The following is a 21,769-nucleotide window of genomic DNA, read 5'->3' on the forward strand; positions in this document are numbered from 1 at the left end:
TTTTTCCACACTTTTATTGTGTTTTATGAAGTCTGCCTCTGGTCCGCGTTCTACCTGCGCTGTTTTTTCGCCTGGTGATCAGCAGTTTTTTTCTGCCGATTGCCATCAGCAAGGCCATCACTGCTATTGGACTTGTTGTCTGCTTGTGTGGTGGAAGCTGTGCATCCTGTATACGCTGGGTTCATATAGTCGGTTGACTGTCCAGCTGCTGGGTTTAGTCGGTTGACTGACCAGCCGGAGATTGAGGCTTCGTGCTAGCTATAGGTGACTAAATGCACCAATAACATTTCAACTACACTTTGGACTGGCTGATGCATCAATCTGTGTTGGAGTTTGTGTTTCGGCTATGGTGGGCTTTCAGTACACACCCCTTGAACTTCGACAGTTCGCCTCCACCGACACCATCAACATCGAGCTGCTCCACCTTTGCTGGGCAGCGGGGATCCTCCGGCGGAAACGCTACTTGCACAGAGGCACACGTCACTCTATCATCCGTGCGACAGAGGAAAGCATCCCTCCATCATCGCCACGAGATCTCTTGCCAAATCAACGCGGTTTTCCAGAGCAGTCCGCTCCTGCAAACAACCCGCTCCCTACAGTGTCAGTGGAGAATCTACAGCGACCTTGTTGGCGACTTGAACCAAGACATAATGTGTTTTGGAGGAAAATGTCAGTGATATTTGTGAGTGTTTCAATAAAATATGTTATTGAATAATAAAACAGTAGTAGGCTACTAAAACAGTAGGAGGCTACCTCCACTTTAGTAGTCTACGTTAGCTGGCATTGTGTAATTACAAAAAAAAATAAAACGTTACACCATACACTTTAGCCTATACACGCCCTCAAGCGGCGACGGGAGAGAGGGCTAGGCGTCTGCAAGCGTCTACGCGCCGCAATAATGGACACGAGCCGTTAGTGTTACAGACAGCTCCTGATATACTTGTTCTGAGTGAAACTTGGCTTAAAAGCAGTGTCAATGACCATGATATAGCTTTGCAACTTGTATAGAGTGGATAGAATTGGAAGAGGAGGAAGGGTAGTAATTTATGTGAAGTCTAATTTATCTGTAACGATTTTAAATGCCTTCACCATCCAAAATAATTTTTAATCTTTTGCACTTAAGATTTATTTGGGACTTATCTCTGTTGTTGTGGTTGGGATCTATAGACCCCCTTCTGCTGATTTAAGTTCCATAGACACTCTAGCAGAATTACTTTCTAATTACTCCAATGCTGAGTTGATTGTTTTGGGTGATTTGAATGTAAACTGGCTGAATAATTCATCCAATTATCTCAAGGAAGTTAGTAGAGGTCTAAATCTATCTCGGCTAATAACAGAACCCACAAGGCCAAATTTAAAAGATCATTCTCGGTCTACCCTAATTGATCTCATCTTTTCCAATAGGTCTGACAAAATTACAGCCTGTGGTGTCTTTGAGCTAGGTATTAGTGACCATTGCCCTGTTGCATGCCTACGAAATACAAAGATAAACAACAACAAGTCTCACACAGTTACAAAGAGAAACCCAAAACATTTTAGTGAACAAGACTTTTTATCTGATCTCTTTCATAGCAACTTACATTATACTTCTGAAATCACAGATGTTTTTGTTACAAATTTACAAAAACCTTCCTTTCAGTCATTGATAAGCATGCACCTTTCAAACAATTTAGAGTAAAAGATAGAGTAACTCCCTGGTTTTCACCTGAATTATCAGCTTTATTTAAAGAAAGAAACAGAGTTTGGTCACTAGCTAGAAAGACTGGACACCCATCACATTGGTTAACTTTTAAACAATTTAGAAATAAATGCACATCAACTGTGCGGAAAGCTAAATCTAATTATTATTTAGACTTGATAGCAAACTCCAGCTCAAACCCTGTACAATTTTGGAAAGCAGTAAACTCAAACAAAAACACCACCACAAATTATCTGCCCACCCATGTCAAATATGATGACTGTTTCATATCAGAACAGAATTGCTTTATTGCTTTCAATAGACATTTTGTTGAAGCTGGGCATTTATTTGATAAAGAGTTTAAAGGGACTCCTCAGATAGTTGACAATTGTGTGCATTATACAAACCATGCTTCTTGCAAAATGAAGTGTTTGAGGCATTACAAGCTATTGACACTAGGAGTGCTACTGGAGAAGATCCTTTAGATCCTTTTTTCCTTAAATTGTCTGCTCCTATTATCACAAAGCATATACTGTAGTGCATGTATTTAATCTTTCCATTGTGATGGGCATATTTCCTAGTGCATGGAAACTAGCCCATGTGACACCTTTGCACAAAGGGGGTGATAGAGATGATTTAAATAATTCCATCCAATCTCCAAATTACCCTGTTTGTCAAAGATGTTTGAATCTTTGGTTAATAACCAACTCAAGTAATTGTTTTCAAGTCATCAAATATTAAATCCACAACAATCTGGTTTTAGAACTAACCACAGCACTATCACAGCTACCACATTAGTTACTAATAACATTATATCTGCTTTAGACATTAAAAAGCATTGTGCTGCCCTTTTTGTTGATTTGTCAAAAGCATTTGATACAGTTGATCATCCCTTACTGTTACAAAGATTACATGATATTGGTTTGGATGATAAGGCATGAAAATGGTTTTGTAATTATTTGTCCCAGAGGTTTCAGTGTGTTAAGTCAGGAAATGTTAAGTCAAGAGTTTTCGCCAATCACAAAGGGTGTTCCACAAGGGTCTATTTTGGGCCCAGTTCTCTTCACCATCTACATCAATGGCATTGTCTCTTCTCTAAATGGTTGTCAAGTCCACCTTTATGCTGATGACACTATTTTGTATTGCATCGCTGACTTTGTTCAACTTGCAATTGATAATCTCCAGCTTTCATTTAATGTTCTTCAAGAAGCTCTCATTAATCTTAAATTAGTTCTAAATGAGAAGAAAACTAAATGTATGTTATTTAGTAGAGCAAGGAACACTGAGGTTAATGGCATACAAATAACCACTGTAACTGGTTCAAGGATTGATAGAGTCTCTGAATACAAATATCTTGGTATCTGGCTGGATGAAAAACTCACATTTAACTACCATATAGCCATCCTAGCAAAAACACTGAGAAAAAATAGGTTTCTTCTACAGAAACAAAGCCAGCCTCCCTATGGAAAGTAGGAAACAAGTTGTTGAAGCAGTTTTCATGTCAGTTTTAGACTATGGTGATGTGATTTATAGAAATGCTACTGCTTGCTCACTTGCAAAGCCCTGGACTCAGTCTACCACTCTGCCCTGAGGTTCATTAATGGTGATGGCTATAGCACTCATCATTGTGTCCTCTATGGTAAAGTGGGTTGGTCATCTTTGACTGAAAGGAGACATAATCATTGGTATCTCTTTATTTACAAAGGTATTGTTGGGAAATTACCAGGTTATATTTCTGACATGCTTGTTTGGAATTCTGGTCCCTATCAGACCAGATCAAATGACTGTTTGATGCTGAAGGTTCCTCGTATCCACACTGAGTTGGGAAAGTTGGCCTTTTGTTATGGTGCCCCTACTTCCTGGAATAATCTCCAGTGTAACATAAAAATGAACTCTACTTTCCTATAATCAATTCAGATCTGTAATCACAAATGTTCCTATGTCAAATTGTACCGGTTTTATGTAAATGTTATTTTATTATTGTTATTATTCATTATTCATATTTTCTGTATTTTTATTTCCCTTCCTCCTTTATAATGGTATGTAGGTTATCTTATTATTTGTTTTATTTTGTTTTATTTCCCACAATTATTATTATACTATATCTCTTGTTATTCCATTGTTACTGTGTAATCTCGGCTTCACTGAAAATGTGGACTACCCCTCAATGAACCTCCGAGAATAAATAAAGATTGGGTAACAGTTTACTTGACAGTATCGACATATTTATTTATTTCCATTTCCATTTTAGATCATTTCCTTAAATATAGTTCATTTAGGCTAAGACCATGGAATTTTATAATACATTTTAACATGCTTTTACATATAGGAGAAGCTAAAGGGTATGGTACCAATAGGCCAGTGCACAGAAAGAACATCAGACCACTTTTAAACCTCATTCTTTCCTTTACCTAACCCTAATTTGTTATGACAAAAACCGAATGACACTTAATGACGTCTATGACTTGTTTATGACATGTTCATGACAGTGTCATGTCACTCTTATGTCGATACTGTCAAGTAAAGCGTAACCAAAGATTGAATGAATAACTTAATGTCATGTTTTGTCCTGTTTTTCAATTTGTATTACTTTATTACTTTATACAAATGTTATTTTCAGTGCTTGTTTACTTGTTGGCCTAAAGGTTTTGCCAGTCAACATCCATTGGGCTGAGTCTTAGTAGATCTTTGACAGATCTGGGACATCCATCGCTAATGTTAGCAAAGAACTACTTACAGTATGTGAAAGTTGCCAGTGCCTGGTTAGAGAGATCACTCATAACTTAACAAAAAGGCAGGCCTCTTATCATAACTTCAGATCTGTGCTTCCAGAGCTCTACAGATGGCCCTATTGTTAGACTGTTCAAAAACACCATGTTTGTCTAGCAACTCAGTGTTACTAACACCAAGAGAGTCACCATCGTCCATGAACTTGACTAGATTGTTGTCTTTGTCTACAACTTTGTAAAATGTAGCTTTTCGAACCTGATAATACCCAAACAAACAAATACATAGTTCCGTAGAACCCAATTGTTGTATAACGCCCAGTAATGTAATAAAAAACCCTCATAACTCCAAAGAACATGTAATAAAAACCTGAAAGAAGTCCCTGCAAATGTAATAAAACCTGATTATTACTGATTGTATAAAATAATTACATTAATGGAAGGTTATTAGATTATTAGGAAATTATTACATTATCAGGTTCTACATGGTTTTAAGAGGCTTTTTGTGCTAGAAAATGTGCTTTAACAATAAATGTTTATTTACTAAGTTACTCTCTCTCTCTCTGTCTCATTTCTCTCTCTCTCTCTCTCCTTACAGGCTTAATGACAGCAGTATAACAGATGAGGGTTGTGCTGCTCTCACTTCAGCACTGACATCAAATCCCTCACACCTGATAGAGCTGAATCTGAGTGGGAATAAGCTAGGAGACTCTGGAGTGAAGCATATCTCTGCTATATTACAGAATTCACACTGTAAACTGAAGAACCTGCTGTAAGTAATATGATGCTGAACAAATAAAAGATGTGTATGGATGGGGAGGCAGGTCTATAATCTCATACATACCAAACACTGTGAATTATAGATGTTGATGTGAGTTACTTTTAATAATTATAACTTTTAATCATCACAGTAGTCTGGAAATGCTGTACATTAACAGTGGTCTGGCAATACATTCATCAACATGAACGATATTTATGAAGGATTGCTCAAAACTCTAGGGTTTTGTTTCTGAGAAACAACAATCTTTAAAACCTTACAAATGTTTTATCAAAAAGCTTTGTTAATAACAGTGATCAGTTGTTATATTTCATGTAATGCTATAATTAATTTCTTTCCCTAGACTCTCAGATTGTAATGTAACAGGAGAAGGATATGCTGATCTGCTCTCAGCTCTGAAATCAAACCACTCACAACTGGAAGAGTTGGATCTGAGAGGAAACGATTCTGGAGTCTTTGGAGTGGAACTTCTCACTGACTTCTACAAATTACTTAATGATCAAACATCTAAACTTCAGACGCTGAGGTGAGATTAGAAGATTAATATAGTTTCTAAACAAAATTAAAACATTTACAGCTTGTGACATTATGGTGAAAGAACCTGAACAACAGGTTTAAAGCAACACTAAAAAACTTTTCCTCTATCGCACGCACACTATTTGTTTATCTAGCACCGGCGTTGCAAATAACAATGTCCACAGACACGCTAGAGTACATTGCATGATTTAATGAAAGTATGATGTATTGCGACATCAGAAGCAAGTCAAATTTGTAGTTTCTTATGTCTCATTCCATCGAACTACAGATCCGCTACCCGATCTGGCAAACTTACATAGTGCGGTTATAGCCGATAGAGGGCCACGAAGCGAATGCAGAAGTGCCGTTCACCCTGTTACGAGTTGATAAACCACTGAAATGATTTTGGAAACATTATATTAAGGTACAAAAAACTCTTTGGTGTTGCTTTAAACATTTCTAGTGCAGTGCCCATACTAACCATGCCCGCTCCTGTAGAAAACCCAACATTCCCGTCATTGGACACATGGAAACAATTGTTAGATTTGGGGTGCTGTTGGAATTGTCATTAATTTGTTCAAAGTTCCTCAGTGTGGCCAGGCATTTTGAACTGAGTCACAGTTTGTAATCATATTTCCCGGGGTCAGTCGATGAATGTTGTGTCAAGATCCGCATGTTTTCCTGCCTCTTGACTAACCACATCCAGAGGCGTTCGCTAAATTGTTGAGGTCAGACATGTCTTTTTTGAATGAAGGTTATTAAAAGATAACCCAACTTTTAATGTTATCTTTTGTACTTCATACTCAAGACAGTACAGTCATGGGCTACTGTCTGTAGGTGCTCAGTGAGAGCTGTACTATGTAGGGGAAAGGGAGAGCAGGAGGAGACAGATGTTTCTTTTAATGATATCTCTTGCATTTTTAATCCAAACAACATCAAACTTGATACTACACTCAATCGTGCTCTTAGCAAGACACCTGCCAAGTGTGAAGTTGGCTGGACAAATGGGTTGAGATATGACACACACATACACCTCTATTTTACTGTAATAATGACAAATAGCTGAGATTACATATATATTGTGACTTTGTTTTTTTTATAAATGTATGAAGTTATGCAGGGTAAAATGCATAATACATTGTATTCTCATGTTCCCTTTCTCTGCAGGTTGTTGAGTGATGCAGCAGGGGAAGCCTTTGAGTATCTGACTGAAATTCTAGGTACAAACCCCTTACTCCAGACAGAGCTGGATTTGAGTGAGAAGAAACCAGGAGACTCAGAAGTGAAGCAGTTCTGTGCTCTACTGGGGGATTTACACTGCAAACTGAAGTCACTTAAGTGAGTGTGTCCAGGTTTTCTATGTGTCTACATGGAAAATGATCATTTTCAGTATCAATCAACGCTTTCATGTGGGTGGCAGTTTTCAAAGAAAACCAAAAAGTTTAATTTTAGCAGTACATTTAAAAGTAGTCTCAGTGCCATGTTATAGAATGCCGTGCCAAAGCCCCAAGAGAGTAAGTCCAAGTTGAAAGTTGCAAGAAAAATCTCATTTAAATAAAGTGATTAGGAGGAGGAGAACTGGGGTGCATTTGTAAAAAAGTTAGCTTCGGCTTTGCTGAACCATGGTGGTGCAACGCATCTTTCGCTCAAACAACCTTGGGTCTAGAAAGTGTTGTTGTTTGGTCGAAAATAGTAAGTTCCATCGTTCAAAACACTGTCCAGTTTGAATGACGTCAGACTATAAGTGTCCTACACATTTACTAGAGCATCTATACATCTTACATATTAATGAATGATGTTGTGGACACAGTTGTGTTTAATTATAATAATAGGATATGCAGTGTTTCCTCTACATTGATTTTGCCATGGCAGCCCCCCACGGTAAAATGATTGCCCCCATGGTATCAGAATTAGGGCAGACGCACAATGTAGTAGCACTTGCCTTTTAAATGATCCTGCGAACATGCTCTGCCCCCTGACTGCTGCTCACATTGCAATTTGACAATAAGTAGAGCTAGTCAGAGGTTATTATGGCCCATCCAGTTTCACTCCACATATTGTTGTATTGATTGGAGGTTGTGGATTGGCCTGCCCCAATTACTATTTTTAGAGGAAAAACTGGTGATTGTAAGCCGTCTATCTTCCTGCTGGTGATGGAATGACCTGTTCCTAGATTGACACTTTGTAGCCTGGTAGCCACATAGCTACCCCTCTGAGTTAGGGGTGTAACGGTACATGTATTGGTATTGAACCGAAGCGGTACGGGCGTCACGGTTTGGTGCATGAATTTACACTGAGAATACACGGTAAAAATAAATAAAACTTGCGAGCAAATTATTATTACTGTATGCACACTGAAAAATATTGAGGCAAACTGTAGACCCTTCCATATACAACCAAACACGGATGTTGAAAGTCTCGCCTCATTGGATTTTTTAAAACCATTATTCTATGTAATTTGCACTTTCATAAATAAGAGATGCTGTAGGCCTATTTTCAAGTTTTATAGCTGATTGTCTTATTTTGTTTATAAGTTACAGATTTAGTATGTAGGTGATGTGGGGTACTTGTTTACTGTTTACATCTGCAAACTTCAGGCTGTTGCAGCTAGCTCAGGGGAGAGATTTTATCACTAGGTAGTAGGCCCTACAGCCTGAGACATTCACAATAAAAAAAATTGCCTTCTGCATTTTTGATTTGCTTTTCCCTCCATTGTACTGAACTCGTACCGAACCGTGATGTCTGAACCGAGGTATGAACCAAACTGTGACTTCTGTGTACCGTTCCACCCCTACTCTGAGTGGAATATGCATGGCAATCACCAAATGGGATGTATATCATAGCCTATGCTTCATTTGCATCTGGAAAAATAAATGGCTTGGAAACTAAAGTAAGATCATCCCACTTTATTATGTTTCTTAGCCCATTTTCTCTAAGTAATATCACACTAAGTGTAAAGAGCCCTATGCTTCACCAACCTTAAACTGATGTAGAAAAGGCAGTGGTTGGTTAGATAACATTACTTTTCCTTATCCATAGATAACTCTGCCGTTAGATGACAAACAGGTGTGTGCGCTCTCTTATGCTTGCTCAGAATGCACGCTATATGCTTACAATCCTTCTCAGCAACGCTTGATATGGGAAATTGCTAAATGTTTCAATAATAACAGAAATAATCATGTGTAGGCTATGCAGCTGAATTTGTCAGCTAAAAGTTTTCCCTTGAGTAGTTGAGAATCAAATTCATATTTTAAAATCAATATCTTGGAAAATACTAGGTGGGACAAACCACACTGTTGTGAAGATTAGATATATAGGCATATTCACCTGTCCCACCCACTAATAACGCCTATGGTTGTAGTCAAGTTCTGGTTTAGTACCCAGCAGACATGGGCTTGAGGCCGAGTGGGGTGACTGCTCTCTCTCTCTCTCTCTCTCTCTCTCTCTCTCTCTCTCTCTCTCTCTCTCTCTTTCTTTCTCTCTCTCTCTCTTCACTATGGCTCTGTATGGTGAAACAGACCGGTCAGTTTCAGGTTCAGATTCATGTTTGTGCACTTTAATCAAGCAGGAACTGGTCTGATATCCAAACACAGGGTCAAACAAGGCATGTAAAAAAATAGGGAAGAGTCAAAAACACAAGAGCAATAATCAAACTTTGACTTGCTTAAAGGTGCTCTAAGCAATGTTGGGTTACGTCACTTCTGTTTAAACAAAACAGAGAGCTAGCTCGCTACTTCCTCCCCTCCCTCGTGCATCTCATTGGTGAATGGCTGGAACAGTGTGTTATCAAAGATTCTATAGTTAACTAAGATGAATCATAAGACGATTCACCAATGGAACGAAATGGCACTAGTTCCGGACTCCTAAATAGGCGTGTCAAAACATAAACTTTTCTCTGAATAAGCAATAATAACATACATATAATTTTGTATACTATTTTACAGTCATTGTTTGTGTGTTATGCCAATGAAACACTCTTTCGGACACGGAATGAATAATTTAATTTTGCCCCGTTAACCCAGCTAGCTAGCTAGCTAGCTAACGTTAGCACAGTAAACGGAAAGTGAATGGGAATGTTCGCTAGCTAGCTAGCAGCTAAGAACTTTGGTTAAACTTATATATTGTTGCAAACAAACTTAAAATAACATATGTTCAGCAACTTTGTGGTAGTCTACTAGTTCTAGCAAAAAATATGTTAGGTTAGACATCTCTGAGTCTAGAGCCTCTGAGAACAGGTGGCTGTGCACCAGAGCTTTGAGGAGACAGTGACAGATCACGAACAAAGCTATTTTTGTCTTTATTTGTTTTGTTGGAAAATACAATTTCAATGTCGGAATGATAGGGAGACATGTGGCTTCTAGAAAATGGGTTCAAAACTTACATAGCTGAATGTAGGGCTAAGGGATTGGTCATATTCCGTGAAAATGTTCATTTCTCCCATAGGAATACATAGACACTGGACTTCCCGCTAGACTCCTAAATGGGCCTGACAGCTTCGAACCCCACGTCACAACGTGCCAGAATTTACCCTTTTATGAATCGTCTTGCTTTATCAACCGTCTCTGGTGTTATGTTTTTATGGTCCAGGCTGGACCAGGTTGTTTTTGTTGCCGTTTTGTTGCCACAAAGGCCACATTTTATTTACAATGTACACAGGCAGCTAGCAGATGATGAGGTGATCTTTGCTGTATGTGACAAAAAATATTTTATCTTAGAAACCACGTAACAATGCTTAAAGCGCCTTTAATCAGATTGACTTATATGCTGGCATTATAATGAACAAGGCATTATGTTGTTGAGTTCTCTGAAACTCATGAAACATGACATATTACATATAACTGTAAATCAGGGGTCTCAAACTCAAATGAGCTGGGGGCCACTTCTGCCAACGTCATCTGATTGGAGGGCCGGCTATTTCTGAAAATGCAATGTTCTTTTTTTCAAATACCACACAAAACTGCAAACAGAAAGTGCAAGTGTTTTTATCTAGTTTTAGACACCTGTGCTAGCAACCTTAGCTTATAAATAAAATAATGATAAAATAAATATTAATACAAATTATAAAACAAACAAAAAGCATAACAACGGGTATGTGTGTTTCACACCAAATAAAAATATTTTCCTCTCATAACTTTTTTAAACCTGGCAAACTAGGCGTCAGGGTTAAGAAAGCAACACCATTGGATTTTTATATCAAAATTTCAAAAGGCCATGGCTTGAAAGTGGTCAGAGATAAAGTCCTACTGTAAATATAAAAATCTTTGAGTATAAACAAAAGTTTATGAAGGGGGTAAATGTACCCATCACTGGATGGCAAGCACCTCAAATTATGCACCTTTCAGTAAATACTGGATGAACATATTTGAGCAGGTTTACTTTCCTTTTTTTCATATTACCCACATAACAAATGAACAGGAAAACACCTAAGATGTATATGGTTTAGTGATGTATTACTAAACCACAAGGCCTACAATAAAGTATTCTGGTCAAATCAGTTCCTATCAAAGGGTAATCTGAGCAGAAGTTCGCATCATATTCGCAAAGTGACTTTGTAGTTCTTTAGAGCCCTGTTTTTACTAGCCCTGCTGTCTGTACCCGTCCATTACGGACCACGATTACCACTGCAACCTCCAAGCTATGTTGGGCAGAGGGTTGAAATAAGCATGATATGCTTAGTGGACACCGTCATTATACACGCAAAGGCAGCACCTCCATTCACAGGCGCACTGTGACTATCACTGTCAATAGGCGATCGATCATAATCTACAAAAGGATATTCTCCTTCAGAATCAGAATAGGTGAATAACATAGCCTACCTAAGACTTCATCACCGTGAGCGTTTTCAACATTAGGTGTAGGCCTATTTCTGCTTCAATTTTTGCAAAACTGGCCTCCATAAGCTTCAGCGTCATTACAAATGCTGCGTCTTTGTGTTTCTCAAGCGTGTAATACAAGTATTTCTGGAAACTTTAGCGCCTTGGCGATTTTGGGTTTTAATCAAGCTCTGGATGTCTAGCACATAGTGGAGCAGAGTAGGCTACAATTGAGATGTCACCATACTTGGATCTATCTTCTACTTTAATCAGTATCGTTGTTTGTCGCAATTAAAAATAGCCTCAAGGGCCGGATTACATTATTATTTTGACATACGTCGCGGGCCGGAATTGGGCAGGACGCGGGCCGGATTTGGCCCGCGGGCCGGGTGTTTGAGACCCCTGCTGTAAATCATCTGATCATCTAATAAAAACAGATATCTAGGCTATATATAACACTATGAAATCATGTATTGAACAATTTAAATTTAAGCACAGCTCAGCTTTAAGAAACTCAAATAGCCTAGATGCATGCTTAGCATTTTGTGATCATTAAGGCTACTTTCACAAACTCTTAGTCAGTTGTCCTCTGATTTACCAATATCTAGGCGATATTTGTAACATTTATTTTGTATTTGGCCCGTTATGAAATCATGTGGAACAATTTAAACACATTGTAAAACTTAAAGCCCAAATTTGGAGACATCCATGCATGTCGAAATTTACTGCAAATTCAAAACTGGATTACTCTGGAACGTCTAACTGTACAGGGGACTGCTTTACACTTTTGTGTTCGGTAAGGTCTGCTGTTTATTCTGATATGTGGTTTGTCGTGTTAAAAGAAGGGTTCGTGAAGTATTCTACCAAGATGAATGGGTAGGGAGATCATTATTATTAGTATTATCAGTATTATTAAATTAAATTATATTATTTACTTTTCTCGCGAACCGTTCAACACAGCAATTATCGGCTAACATCGTTTAAAAGCTGAGAAAAAGCTCTTTCATGTGATACTTGTGATGTCTGTGTGATGAATAGGCTAGTTCAAGCTTGAGTAGTTCAACTGAGAAGAATGGGTGAATTTGGACCTTTTTCTTCTTGTCACTTTCTCTACTGCATAAAAGACTAAATTAATTTGCTGTGAATGCTAAGATTATTTTTGACAGGCCACAGGCTAAATAAAAATCGCTATTAGTAGGACACAATGCAGAATATTGAAAGAAGGGGCACCAAGGCCACCGTGGCCTGTAAACCTATGATTTTCAAAGGGCTTCACGACCAGCGCAAAGGGGCTACGACTGACCATGGCCGTCGTGGGTCACTGCGGAAATTCCTACCCTGGCTGAGTGTGTTTCACTAATTCCGCGGATTGGGATAAATGCAAAGACCAAATTTCCCTCACAGGATCGAAAGAGTATATAAACTTATATACTTATACTATACTATCTCATCCACAATAAAAAGCATCCGAAAAATGCTGACATTATTCATTGCTTTATCTCCACTTTAAGGAATATACACATTGATAGTATCAGCTGTGTCTTCCAGAACCCTTTAATAGCATTTGCATTTTTTAGGTCTGAGTTTAGTGCATAAAGAACATTTCTCTCTCTCCTCTGTGTCTCTGCCGGCCTGTTTCATCCTTCTCTCTCTAACTGGATCACTAACAGGACCATGCTCTGAACTAGGTAGCATATACTGCGCGCGTGGATATTTACGCATTTACTTTTTTTTAAATGTTAGAATTCACAGAAAAGGAAAAAAGAAAAAAAGTATTGTATTAATGCATTAATGGGGAGTATATTTCTGAAACATTACAACAATAACATAATGAATACGGATGACATGAAAAATAATAAAACATTGAATATTTTCCACAATGCCAATATTTACCAATAATGAATTTCCATGATATTAATCAGAGGAAAGAAACACGGATAGGTTTGTCCTCAATTTGTGGTGTTCCACCTCCTTGATAACAGCGGACATTGTGAATGTGTCCATCTGCATACTGAAGGCCTTTCTGACCTCTGTTTTTGAATATATCAATATTACTTGAGCGTAGAAATTATCCAGCATACACTGTTGCACTCGGCTAAATGGGGGTGCTGCATCCCCATGTTGAACACAGCGTTCTGCCGCACACTTTCCTGCAAACTTGTCCGACTTAGCAACAGTAACTATGGGACTGACAATGGGAGGAGGGGCTTGGGATCGGTCAATTGATATTGCATTGACATTATTGTTATTATTACTACTTTTCTTAATAATGTAGACTTACCAACTTTTTAAAACTGTTTACTGTTAATTTTAACAATTGTATTGTTATATATTGTAAGTCGCTTAAAAAAAGTGTCTGCTAAATTCCATAAACATAAACACAAACAACAGAAGAAACACATAAACACTGTGTGTGTGTGTGTGTGTGTGTGTGTGTGTGTGTGTGTGTTACATCCAGTAGGCTAGAGGTTCGGGTAGGACACAAGCAGAAAAATATAAAAAATATATAAAATATAAATAGCCAGTCAGTGCAGAGTTGGTAAGTTATGGTAGGCCAACTTGCAGTGAACATACAAACAGGGGAAATTATTTATCTTGCAGCTGAGTAGCCTCAGGTGCGCATCGTGGACATAAGGCGAACATGCAAGCGCCAATGAATCGTGTTTCACGACAATCAATCACCCGTTAAACTTAAATAGGTTAACATCACTCTAAGTTCGCCTTCAAGCAAGGAAAACGATGATTTGAAGACATCTGTTTCGGAAGGAAGGGCAAGGGGTAGCAACAGGGCAACACAGAGACAGGCCCGATGGCAGGGCTGTTATGAGAGTATTAAAATATGGGATATTCTACGGAAAACATTAAAACGGCAAGACAGCTGGGAAAGTTAAAATAATGTGATAAACACGGAAACAGTTGGCATGCATTGTTTCGTCCCCGCACAGGGATTATTTATCATACTATTAATATGATATATTACATATGATTATTTGTGAAATTGTGCAAACAGGCGCAACACATTTGAAAAGGAAGGACTGGTAGCATGCAAGCTCACGGGAAAGATTTATTTAAGAACGTTATCACAAAGTGTGTGGCTGTGGCGCTGGGCGGAAGACAATGGGCAGGGGAGGGTCATGTCTTTTTTTAACAATTCTGTCGGAGAGTCATTGAACAATTTCTAGCAGGCAAGAGAGGGTCATGCAACTTCCAACCGAAGCACTCAAAATTCCTCCGGTGGCCCCTTCAATAAATAACGATCAGTCCCTAGATTGCTGCTGGGCTATATGTCTTGGTTCTGTTAACAACTCATTGTCAAACGATAGCCTATCTCGCTGGGTTGCATCCATTACAAACAAACATGCAATGTGAACGCCTGGGATTGGGGAGAGCACTAAATGCTCTACTGAATAAGCACGGTCAAACCTTTAAATGAAAAAACACTCTTTAATAATCCAAAAAATAAACCGCTAATGAAGTAAACTTGTGACCATCAAAAATCGCTTATCGCCAGAACTCTCGTGGATACCAGGACGTAACAGGAAGGCATTTGGCTGACCAACGGAGGTTAATATGCTCCATGTTTTGTCCAAATGATAACTGTCTATCATCGTTTGCTTTTCGGAGAACCGAATTTGTCCCCCGCTTTCAATCGTCCCGGTTGTACCTACTCAAAACGCAGATAGAACCTTATTATTCTAAGGTAGCGAAATAGCGTTCAGCATGATTCATGCCCAATTAATTCCCCTGTTAAAGTGTTCGCCCTTTGTAGTTTGGTTTCGTGATAGCCTATGATAAACGGCTTATGGCCAAATATGTGAAAACGTTAAAATACAGTAGGCGATAAACCCGAAAAAGTTGACAGTGATTTTTTCATAATCACTTTGGAGGGTCATAGAAAAATGTATTGCTGGCGAGGGAGGGTCACGCCTTTTTTTGGACTAATGCTCCCAAAATTCCTCCGTAGCCCCTTAAATAAATAACGAACAGTCCCTAATGAAGTAAACTTGTGACCATCAAAAATCGCTTATCGCCTGTAACTCCGTGATAACAGGACGTAACAGGAAGGCATTTGGCTGAGCAACGGAGGTTAATACTCTATATTTTGTCCAAATGATGTCTGTCTATCATCGCTGCACTGGAGAAAACCAGAATGTTTAATTTGTCCCATGCCTCTCTACGGCTGCAAACGGGATTCACTTTCGCAGTTAACCAAATATTTCTTTATTAGGGCAGGGCAGGCATATTTCTGGCTATTACATTATTTCTAAACCAGTCTGCTAAAGTCTGTAGTGAAGTCTGTGTAGGGTTTTCCAGGCTCCATTTCTTTTTACGAGACACCCTGCTCACTTGAGCCATCTACCGGTTGTTTGGGTTGTTGCAGCGTCTCACTGGAAAAACACAAATTAAAGTCGCGTGATACCGCGTGATCCCACGCGCGGACCGCGAGTGAAGCTGGCCAAGTCGAAGCACTGCCCACTGTAATTTCCCCGAAGCCATGTCAAGGGATAATAACTACTAACTAATAACTAATGTTTGATGCTGATCATAGATACTATTACTAGACGATTACTACTACTACTACTACTACTACTACTACTACTACTAATAATAATAATAATAATAATAATAATAATAATAACATTCTATGATGATTGATAATAGCAAAAACAATAATTTCAAATGAAAGCCAATGGTATAGGCTCACATGCTTTTTTATTTAATGTTTCTATCTACTTCAGAGGCTGAGAAATAAAGGTTTGTGTTTTTTTTTTTTTCAGAAAACCCTCAGGTTTTAAGAGGTTGTTTTCAGAAAATGCTTAGGATTTAGAGAGCCTTTTGTAATACGCGCCTTAAGGTCTTAATGAGTTGCATTGGTTTGAAATGTACTTATGGCATGCACATCAATATTAGCATCATATTTACACTTGCAACAGTGTTAACTGTGTAATGCACTATAGACCTCTGAATTTCACCTACAAAAAGGTTTTTCCCAGATGAGGATTTCCGGTATCTTGCATTTTTTTCCTATGGGAATGTAACATGGGGATTTTGAATTATCACACCTGTTAAACTCTCGTGGGGACAAAAAAATCTGAAATGTAGACATTTTGCTCTACATACTTTTGTCTTCGCCTTTGTTATGCCCAACAGGGCACCTCTTTATTTAACTTTATTACATTTTTAACACACCTTCAACATCTTAACGTGGTCATTCACTAGGTACACTTAACCTGGTCCGTGCAAATAGGTATACTAAAATAATAGCCACTATATCACACCTGACGTTCCACCAGAAATATATTGCTGGCTCAGAGGCTTTCCCGGTAGAGCCTGGCATGTAGGTAATTCCATAGAAGCTGAACCATTATGGTGACATCACCATATGTCTCAAGATCAAAGATGGCTGTGCTTTAGTGGCAGAAATCTGAAATAGTACCTCTTTTTCCAGCAAAACCACTTGAATTTCCGATGTGATTTTAAAAGCATTTCTCATAGCATTTGGGGGCAGCCGTGGCCTACTGGTTAGCGCTTCAGACTTGTAACCGGAGGAACCCCGACCTGTAGGAACGGCTGAAGTGCCCTTGAGCAAGACACCTAACCCCTCACTGCTCCCCGAGCGCCGCTGTAGCAGGCAGCTCACTGCGTCGGGATTAGTGTGTGCTTCACCTCACTGTGTGTTCACTGTGTGCTGAGTGCAGGCTTGGAATTTCACCATTCTGGGGGCAAGGCCACTTGGCCTTCAGTTGGGCATATTTGGTGGGGGGCACAAAGGCCACATGTCAGGGCACCAAGGCCAAAGTTAACTATACAGTAGTAGGCTATAAAAATTATCAAAGTTTTATTTAGCCTATTCACTGCAGTAGACCTGCATCATTGTATGAAACATTACAAAAACATGAAACATGACATATTACATATAACTGTAAATCAGGGGTCTCAAACTCAAATGAGCTGGGGGCCACTTCTGCCAACGTCATCTGATTGGAGGGCCGGCTATTTCTGAAAATGCAATGTTCTTTTTTTCAAATACCACACAAAACTGCAAACAGAAAGTGCAAGTGTTTTTATCTAGTTTTAGACACCTGTGCTAGCAACCTTAGCTTATAAATAAAATAATGATAAAATAAATATTAATACAAATTATAAAACAAACAAAAAGCATAAAAACGGGTATGTGTGTTTCACACCAAATAAAAATATTTTCCTCTCATAACTTTTTTAAACCTGGCAAACTAGGCGTCAGGGTTAAGAAAGCAACACCATTGGATTTTTATATCAAAATTTCAAAAGGCCATGGCTTGAAAGTGGTCAGAGATAAAGTCCCACTGTAAATATAAAAATCTTTGAGTATAAACAAAAGTTTATGAAGGGGTAAATGTACCCATCACTGGATGGCAAGCACCTCAAATTATGCACCTTTCAGTAAATACTGGATGAACATATTTGAGCAGGTTTACTTTCCTTTTTTTCATATTACCCACATAACAAATGAACAGGAAAACACCTAAGATGTATATGGTTTAGTGATGTATTACTAAACCACAAGGCCTACAATAAAGTATTCTGGTCAAATCAGTTCCTATCGCGGGTAATCTGAGCAGAAGTTCGCATCATATTGCGGGTGACTTTGTAGTTCTTTAGAGCCCTGTTTTTACTAGCCCTGCTGTCTGTACCACGTCCATTACGGACACGATTACCACTGCAACCTCCAAGCTATGTTGGGCAGAGGGTTGAAATAAGCATGATATGCTTAGTGGACACCGTCAGATACACGCAAAAGACGCGCACCTCCATTCACAGACGACTGTGACTATCACTGTCAATAGACGATCGATCATAATCTACAAAAGGATATTCTCCTTCAGAATCAGAATAGGTGAATAACATAGCCTACCTAAGACTTCATCACACGTGAACGTTTTTCAACATTAGGTGTAGGCCTATTTATGCTTCAATTTGTGCAAAACTGGCCTCCATCGCTTCCGCGTCATTACAAATGCACGTCTTTGTGTTTCTCGCGTGTAATACAAGTATTTCTGGAAACTTTGGCGCAGCTTTATTTTGGGTTTTAATCAAGCTCTGGATGTCTAGCACATAGTGGAGCAGAGTAGGCTACAATTGAGATGTCACCATACTTGGATCTATCTTCTACTTTAATCAGTATCGTTGTTTGTCGCAATTAAAAATAGCCTCAAGGGCCGGATTACATTATTATTTTGACATACGTGCTATGGCTTGGAGGATTGGGCGGATTTGCCCACATGGGCGGGTGTTTGAGACCCCTGCTGTAAATCATCTGATCATCTAATAAAAACAGATATCTAGGCTATATATAACATTTATTTTATATTTGGCCTGCTATGAAATCATGTATTGAACAATTTAAATTTAAGCACAGCTCAGCTTTAAGAAACTCAAATAGCCTAGATGCATGCTTAGCATTTTGTGATCATTAAGGCTACTTTCACAAACTCTTAGTCAGTTGTCCTCTGATTTACCAATATCTAGGCTTATATTTGTAACATTTATTTTGTATTTGGCCCGTTATGAAATCATGTGGAACAATTTAAACACATTGTAAAACTTAAAGCCCAAATTTGGAGACATCCATGCATGTCTAAATTTACTGCAAATTCAAAACTGGATTACTCTGGAACGCCTAACTGTACAGGGGACTGCTTTACACTTTTTTGTGTTCGTAAGGTCTGCTGTTTATTCTGATATGTGGTTTGTCGTGTTAAAAGAAGGGTTCGTGAAGTATTCTACCAAGATGAATGGGTAGGAGATCATTATTATTAGTATTATCAGTATTATTAAATTAAATTATATTATTTACTTTTCTCGCAACCGCTCAACACAGCAATTATCGGCTAACATCGCTTTAAAAGCTGAGAAAAAGCTCTTTCATGTGATACTTGTGATGTCTGTGTGATGAATAGGCTAGTTCACAGTAGTTCAACTGAGAAGAATGGGTGAATTTGGACGACTTTCTTTGCTTCGTCACTTTCTCTACTGCATAAAAGACTAAATTAATTTTATGCTGTGAATGCTAAGATTATTTTGACAGGCCACAGGCTAAATAAAAATCGCTATTAGTAGGACACAATGCAGAATATTGAAAGAAGGGGGCACCAAGGCCACCGTGGCCTGTAAACCTATGATTTTCAAAGGGGCTTCACGGCCAACGCAAGGGGCTACGACGGCCATGGCCGTCGTGGCCGCCGTGAAATTCCTACCCTGGCTGAGTGTGTTTCACTAATTCACGGATTGGGATAAATGCAAAGACCAAATTTCCCTCACAGGATCGAAAGAGTATATAAACTTATATACTTATACTATACTATCTCATCCACAATAAAAAGCATCCGAAAAATGCTGACATTATTCATTGCTTTATCTCCACTTTAAGGAATATACACATTGATAGTATCAGCTGTGTCTTCCAGAACCCTTTAATAGCATTTGCATTTTTTAGGTCTGAGTTTAGTGCATAAAGAACATTTCTCTCTCTCCTCTGTGTCTCTGCCGGCCTGTTTCATCCTTCTCTCTCTAACTGGATCACTAACAGGACCATGCTCTGAACTAGGTAGCATATACTGCGCGCGTGGATATTTACGCATTTACTTTTTTTTAAATGTTAGAATTCACAGAAAAGGAAAAAAGAAAAAAAGTATTGTATTAATGCATTAATGGGGAGTATATTTCTGAAACATTACAACAATAACATAATGAATACGGATGACATGAAAAATAATAAAACATTGAATATTTTCCACAATCGCCAATATTTACCAATAATGAATTTCCATGATATTAATCAGAGGAAAGTTTGCCTCATCATGGAGAGCTGAACAGTCAGAATTTTCTGAAGCAATATATTTTCTGTCATCATAATTCTACATTATGGAGTCAGTAATGGAGGCCACTCACCCTCCCCCACCCCACCCTCTCTCCCTACAGCCTTAATGACACCAACATGACAAATGAGGGCTGTGCTCATCTGACTTCAGCTCTCACATCAAACCCCTCACACCTGATAGAGCTGAATCTGAGTGGGAATTCACTGGGAGACTCTGGAGTGAAGCAAATCTCTGCTCTGCTGGGGAATCCAGAATGTAAACTACAGAAACTGGAGTGAGTAAATTGACAATGATGTAGTAAAATACACCATTTCAGGTATAGTGGTACATATTGTATAAAGCAGTTTCTGCTGGAATGAAGGGCATCTCTGCTCTATTGAATAACTGTAAAGTTCAGACTCTTGTAAGTATCTGATCTACTAGAGCATTCACTCTGTAAACTGGAGAGACTGGAGTGAGTTGTGGAGTGAAATAGCATTCAGATCATTAGCATCACCTGACAAATCTGCAGCATATATGTAATACTGCTATTGCTATCTGTTTATTTACAGGCTTAATAAAAACAGTATAGCAAAAGACGGCTGTGCTGCTCTGAAGGAAGCTCTCTTATTAAACCCCTCCCACCTGACAGAGCTGAGTCTGAGTGAGAATAAACTAGGAGACACATCAGCAAAGCACATCTCTGCTCTACTAAAGGATTCACGCTGTAAACTGGAGAAACTGCAGTAAGTAAACTGCCGTGTATGATGCAGTGAAACGTAAAGGTGCTCTAAGGCTAAGCAATGTCACACGTTTTTTAGGCTAAAACATTTTTTGTCACTTACAGTAAACATCACCTCACCATCCACTAGCTGCCTGTGCCCTGAATACACTAAAAAATGTGGTCTCTGTGGACAGCCCAGGCTCTAAAAACGGCAACAAAAACAACCTGGGCCATAAAAACATAAATTGTTCCAGCAAATCACAGACGACTTGCACCTTTAGGAGAGTTTCAATTGCACGGGAGGGAGGGGGAGGGAGTAGCGAGCTAGCTCTCTGTTTTGTTTGAACGTCAACAGAAGTGACGCTACCCAGCATCGCTTAGAGTGCCTTTTTAAGGCCCCCTATGCAACATTTTCAACTTTATAAACAAGTTTAGAAATCATTGTGATGGTTAAAATGACCTGTTATGGCGAGAATGGCGGCTTTCCCTGCTCCCTCTACCGTCTCCTAGCAGAACCTCCTTGCAAGATCTGCACTAGTGTCCCGGCAGTGTCTGAATCTGGATGTCCTGTGAGAAGCGAGAACGAGCACAAAATGCTTAAAATTCTCTGGACAAACACACGCCCCCCTCAAGCACCGATTAGCCATGCCGCTAGCTATAAGATGGTTTAATTTTTTAGATGTTAATCATGGCA

At 38.9% G+C, this 21,769-nt stretch overlaps 1 protein-coding gene across 8 annotated transcripts in view; it reads left to right on the forward strand.

Moving 5' to 3' along the window:
• Nucleotides 1–21,769, forward strand: part of LOC125286794 — a 140,825-nt gene that overhangs the window by 113,839 nt on the left and 5,217 nt on the right. For 6 of the 8 annotated variants that reach the window (XM_048232071.1, XM_048232070.1, XM_048232077.1 and 3 more), the window contains 6 exons: nt 4,324–4,416; nt 5,003–5,176; nt 5,526–5,708; nt 6,866–7,036; nt 20,473–20,646; nt 20,924–21,097. In XM_048232071.1, coding sequence (XP_048088028.1) covers nt 4,324–4,416; nt 5,003–5,176; nt 5,526–5,708; nt 6,866–7,036; nt 20,473–20,646; nt 20,924–21,097 — 969 coding nt within the window. Of the gene's footprint in view, nt 1–31; nt 683–4,323; nt 4,417–5,002; nt 5,177–5,525; nt 5,709–6,865; nt 7,037–20,472; nt 20,647–20,923; nt 21,098–21,769 lie in introns of those variants that run through there. The other 2 variants (XM_048232072.1, XR_007192244.1) reach the window with 2 other exon arrangements.

The sequence above is a fragment of the Alosa alosa genome, chromosome 21 (assembly GCF_017589495.1).
Source record: "Alosa alosa isolate M-15738 ecotype Scorff River chromosome 21, AALO_Geno_1.1, whole genome shotgun sequence".
In the NCBI taxonomy this organism is placed as follows: domain Eukaryota; kingdom Metazoa; phylum Chordata; class Actinopteri; order Clupeiformes; family Clupeidae; genus Alosa; species Alosa alosa.